The 6,000-nt window shown below is 39.7% G+C and overlaps 1 protein-coding gene across 2 annotated transcripts in view; it reads right to left on the bottom strand.

Moving 5' to 3' along the window:
• Positions 1–598: 598 nt before the first annotated feature.
• LOC132216954 (zinc finger protein 30 homolog) overlaps positions 599–6,000 on the bottom strand; it is a 68,419-nt gene continuing 63,017 nt past the window's right edge. For both annotated transcript variants that reach the window (XM_059666722.1, XM_059666721.1), the window contains one exon: positions 599–2,128. In XM_059666722.1, the coding sequence (XP_059522705.1) occupies positions 774–2,128 (1,355 nt within the window). In that variant the 3' untranslated portion in view covers positions 599–773. The remainder of the gene's footprint in view (positions 2,129–6,000) is intronic.

The raw sequence follows: 6,000 nt of genomic DNA, 5'->3' as shown, positions 1-6,000 counted from the left end.
TTTGTTCTATTCCCTGAATTTTCTCTGAATTGGGAGTTAGATCTTAATGATTAATTAGATTCAGGTTCAATATTTTTTAGCAAGATGTCTTATTTTACCTCGTTAAGAGGAACAATATATTTTGTCTTATTTTTGATGTGGTTAAAATTGATCAGTGAGTTCACATGTTGTCAAGCTAACCTAGTCACAATCAAGTTCCTATAAATCTTTCATCTAATGTTTTTAACCTCTACTAAGAATCCTGCCTAGTCCCATTAACTTCATGTGTTGCAAAATACTCTACTAAAAAACATTACTTTATCAATTTCTTTTCCACATTCACTCCTTTAAGAGAATTTCATTCTAGAATCAATTTCCGCCGAAACCGGTTTGGCTCAGTGGATAGAGCGTCAGCCTGTGGACTGAAGGGTCCCGGGTTCGATTCCGGTCGAGGGCATGTACCTGGGTTGCGGGCACATCCCCAGTGGGGGATGTGCAGGAGGCGGCTGATTGATGTTTCTCTCTCATTGATGTTTCTGACTCTCTATCTCTCTCCCTTCCTCTCTGTAAAAAATCAATAAAAAAATACATTTAAAAAAAAATAGAATCAATTTCCTCAAGTTTAACATGATTTAAATGGTGATGAATGTCTTCTTCATGTTCATGAACACATTCTTCCTTTAAAATAAAACCTCTTAAGTTAGTTGCGAGCATGAAGTAAAAGAGATCTCTACATTTAAAAACGTTTCCAATGCTCCTTAACACAAAATTCACAATGGGAAGCTTTCTTACAACTATTTAGTTACATTATGAATTCGCTGATGGTAAGTAAGGTGTGAGTGTTGTCTAAATGCCTTCTTACATTCCTTACAATTGTATGGTTTCTCTCCAGAATGAATTCTCTGATGTTGAATAAGTGATGAATGAAGTCTAAAGGCCTTTCCACATTCCTTACAATCGTAGGGTTTCTCACCGGTATGAATACTCTGATGTTGAGTAAGTTGTGAGAGCAGTCTAAATGTCTTCTCACATTCCTTACATTTATAAGGTTTCTCACCAAAATGAATACTCTGATGTTGAGTAAGTTGAGAGAACAGTCTAAATGCTTTCCCACATTCCTTACAATCATAGGGCTTCTCTCCAATATGAATACCCTGATGTGAAATAAGTTCTGAATAACGACGAAAGAACTTCTGACATTCTTTACATTCATAAGGTTTCTCACCAGTATGAATTCTCTGATGGAGAGTTAGATGATAGCCACGACTAAATGTCTTCCCACAGTCCTTACAATCATAGGGTTTCTCACCAGTATGAATTCTCTGATGGAGAGTAAGTTGTTGCCTCACTCTGAAGGCTTTCCCACAATCCTTACATTCATAGGGTTTTTCACCTGTATGAAGTTTGTGATGTATTCTAAGGCCTGTACTACACAGAAAAGCCTGACCACATTCCTTACATTCATAGCACTTCTCAGCAATATTAAGTCTTTGATGGCGAGTAAGGTGTGCATACTGTCTAAAGGTCTTCCCACATTCCTTACATTCATAGGGTTTCTCACCCGTATGAATTCTTTGATGAAGATTAAGTTGTCCTCGCACTCTAAAGGACTTCCCACATTCCTTACATTCATAGGGCTTCTCACCAATATGAATTCTCTGATGTACTCGAAGATCTGCACTACATGTAAAGATCTTTCCACACTTTTTACATTCAAGAAGTTTGTCAGGAGTATGAATTCTCTGATGTCGACTAAGGTGGGCACACTGTCTAAATGCTTTACCACAATCTTTACATTTATAGGGTTTCTCACCAGTATGAATTCTCTCATGGAAAGTAAGTTGTTGGCGTACTCTAAACGCCTTTCCACATTCCCCACATTCATAGGTTTTCTCTCTATTATGAATTCTCTGATATAAAGGAAGAGATTTGAGTTTTCTGTAAGTGGGCCTTTTTTCAGAGGTGTTTTTTTTCACTTGCCTGAAATATCCCATTTGAGGACCTTTTTGTCTCTCAAACTTTTTATATTCACATTTTTTTCTGAAAAGGCAGTCTTCCAGGCTACAACTTCTAATGTTTTCCATTATCTCCCACTGAGATAAATTCATTTCATAAATGTCCTTTTGAGATAACTTTTTGGATTCCAAATCTGAAAAAAAAAAAGAATATAAATGCATGCTATTTCCTTATTCTAAAAAAAAATAATAATAAATAAGCTAAGAAAAACTTTAAAATAGGGAAAAGATGAAAAGAAAAAATAGAAAAGAAAGTTGTTCAAGTAAATGGGCTAGAAAACTCTAAAATAATTATGTAATTTGAAGAAAGTTAGGGGGAATAAAAAAGAATGGTAAGATCAGAATATTTGGATGCAAATAAAAGTTTGAGAAGGTCTACTTGAAATTTTTAATTATTACTTTTTCAAACTGGATTGGAAACATTTTCATGATATATATATATATATATATATATATATATATATATATATATATTAAAATTATAAACATCTTACCATGAATAACATGGCCTGTTTACCATAAGATATTTCAAAACACTGACTGTCCCCTTCCTCCCTAAGTCCTGTGTCATGATCTTTCCATTTCCTAGAGATATTTGCTGACCGTTAAAATTCCCCCAAATGCTGATGTAGGTTCTCCACATGGTTGGATTTTTTTTATGTTAAATCAGAAAAATTATCCTTGCTGACTTCATCTAATTTATAACCATTTTTCCCATCTGAGAAATTTCTTACATGCTCAACACTTTTTCAACTTAGTTGTTACATATTAATGAGTTTTCCTAGTTTTTATTCTTTTCATTTTTTTTACCTTAAACCTTCCTAAGGGCAGAAACAATCTTTTGATTATCATTGACTAACAAATCCAAAGGACATAGTAATTGTCTAGTCCAGTGGTTCCCAACCTTCCCTATACATTAAAATCACCTGGGAATCTTTGTAAAATCCTGATTTCTGGGCCTCATCCTTTGGAAATTCTGTTTATTTGTTACCAATGTTGTGGCCCTTATGCTCTGGTTTCTCTTCAGATCGCATAAATCTTTCGCCTTTTACCAATGTTGTGGCCCCACCCCATAACAAAGAAACAGAATTTCCGGAGGATGAGGCCCAGAAATCAGGATTTTAAAAAGATTCCCACGTGATTCTAATGTGCAGCCAAGGTTGAGAACCACTGGTCTAGTCAATCCCCATTATTAGCTAAAAGTATTGCCATGTTGCCTTGCCTTCAATCTTGTAGTTTACTACACTGATTAAATATTCTTTTTCATTGTTTCCTATAGTGATGGGAAACAAAAGCACATCTAAGCTATCTCAATCAAATATATAAATGGAAAATGGTGATTTCTTTATATGTGATTATCCTTCCAACTACCTCTCTACTTTCACTTTCAGATATCTCCACTGCAGATCATTTTCTATTTTTCATAGTCATGAATAAACTTTCTCCTGCTTTCACAACCAAGGTAATGAGAGGTTCTACTTATCTTCATTTGAATTTCTATAACTATGCAAAACTGTTACACATTTTCTCAAAATTTTTGCAATAAGAGTTGAATACTTTAAAAAAAAAAGGTATTTTTAAAAATGCATAATACAGAAACATTATTTTTAATTTGCCCAAACTGGAAAGAAGTGTTCATCAACAGAAGAATTGCAAAGTAAATTATGTCATATTGATACAACAAAATACTGTCTAGCAATGAAAATAATCTACAAGTGCAGACAACATAATTCAATTTCACAAACATAATAGTGAGTAAACACAGCCAGACATAAAAAACATATATACTGTATGACTGCATTTTCATAAAGCCAGGAAATAGTAAAACTAATCTATGGAGTTGTTATAAGTCAGGATAGTGGTTAACTTTGGTTGGAAGGAATGATTAGGAGTTAGGACAGTGGTTCTCAAACTTCCTAATGCCGTGTCATGTTGCATGCTTCAATTTCACTAATTTCCTTTCTTGGCAACTCCTCATTTTCTTTCCTCTAGGGATTGTTTTGTTGTCTCCCCATTCTGACTATCACCAGAATGTTCAAATGTCAAGTTTCAGGGGCCTGGGCCATGCTCAGTGGGAGTTTTGTGCCCCCCAAGTGTCACTGAAGAGTTCTGACACCAAGACATGTGGCTGCTGTGGGTTGGTGGGAGCCACGCTCACCCCGGGTCAGAGTCTCAGATGCTTAGTGTGGCCTCGTGTGCGCACCTAGAATCAGGGACCCTGCCGGCACCACATTGAAACAGAGAACCTGCTGGGGTGTGCCAAAAATCAAAGTATCCTAGTGCATGCCAGGAGTCAGAGGCTCCCTCTGTCCGTGCCGAAAATCGAGTATCAGAGTCTATGTTGCTTGGTGCTATCTTGCACCAAGAATCAGGGTCCCTCTGTGCTCATGCGCCAAGAATTGGAGTCTCTAGCTCTTAGTGTGATTGTACTGAGAATCAGGTGCCGGGGTCCAACCCCAGCAGGTCCAGGGGTTCCCAAAGGCGTAGACGGAGTTGGTGAAGTAGGAAGGACACGGAGACAGCATTCAGTTGATCAGCAGCCTAGGCAGGATCTCTTGCCAGGATCTCCAGCGAAGTTCTGGTCTGGATCTCCAGCGAAGTTCTGGTTAGGATCTCCAGCCATGTTGTCCATGTTGTCTTGCTAGGTTCTCCAGGTTCTCCAGCCAGGTTCTGTAGCCATGCTCCCTCGCTAGGTTCTCCAGCCAGGTTCTGTCCAGGTTCTCCAGCCAGGTTCAGTCACCAGGTTCTAGTCAGGTTCTCTTGCCAATTTCTGTAGTCAGGTTCAGTCCAGGATCTTTTGCCATGTTCTCTTGCTAGGTTCTGTCTCTACGTTCTGTTGCCAGTTTCTGTCCAGGATCTTTTGCCATGTTCTCTCCAGCGAAGTTCTTCTGTCTCCAGGCTCCGTGTAGGTTCTGTCTTCTGAGTTCTGTGTCTTTCTGTCTTGTTACATCTGTATTTATACCAGTTAATTCCAATCCTATCAATCTCTATTCCAAAGGTTAGGGCGTTTCTTATCTCCATTCCAGGGAGTAAAGATTATATAGCTTAAGCATGATTGTCCCTAGTTAAAGTGATTAATTACCCGCCTGGCACTTAGTTAAGAGGTTTTGTTCCCTCCCTAACTTCAGGGGAAAATCCCTACCTGGGGAAACAACCTTTCTCAGAGACCTTGGTTAAAACACATAGTGCCAAGAAGGTGAGCAAACATATTAAGAACAGTATGCCATATATGCCAGGTCTCTTGAAACAGCAAGCATGGACCGGCTCCTGGAAATCAGGGATCCCAGGTGCATGCAATAAGAAACAGAGTCTAGTCCAGCCGTGGGCAAACTACAGCCCGCGGGCCGGATCCGGCCTGTTTGAAATGAATGAAACTAAAAAAAAAAAAGACCATACGCTTTTATGTAATGATGTTTACTTTGAATTTATATTAGTTCACACAAACACTCCATCCATGCTTTTGTTCCAGCCCTCCGGTCCAGTTTAAGAACCCATTGTGGCCCTCGAGTCAAAAAGTTTGCCCACCCCTAGTATAGTCCCTGGTGCTCATTGCTGCCTCTTGTGTGGAGATTCACGGTCCCCAATCTGCTTGGGAGATCAGGTTTCACAGTCGCACTGTGTTGGCAGGAGGCCCACTCCTGCTCTGTGGAAAACAGCCTTCTCTGTGTGCTTGCCCTGAATCAAAGTCAGATGGCACTGCCGCTCAGTGTGGGTGTGGGGTCTGGTCACGTGGGTGTGCACTGTAGGAAGCAAACTCCCCGTGTCCAAGCACCCAGGTTCAAATTCAGTGCTGCCCCCCTGTGTGGGTACGGGTTCTGGTCGTGGGGAACAAACTCCCCAATACCGCACATTCAGGTTCAAATTCAGCGCAATCTCCCTGTTTGGGTGCCTGGTCTGGTCATGGGAAGCAAACTCACCGGGTTTGTGCCCCAGGCTCAAATTCAGTGCTGTCTCCCCATGTGGGCGTGAAAGGACAAAGCAGAAACAGACTCTCCTCCCGCTCCTC

The sequence above is a fragment of the Myotis daubentonii genome, chromosome 15 (assembly GCF_963259705.1).
Source record: "Myotis daubentonii chromosome 15, mMyoDau2.1, whole genome shotgun sequence".
NCBI lineage: Eukaryota > Metazoa > Chordata > Mammalia > Chiroptera > Vespertilionidae > Myotis > Myotis daubentonii.
This window is presented reverse-complemented; position numbering and strand designations above follow the sequence as displayed.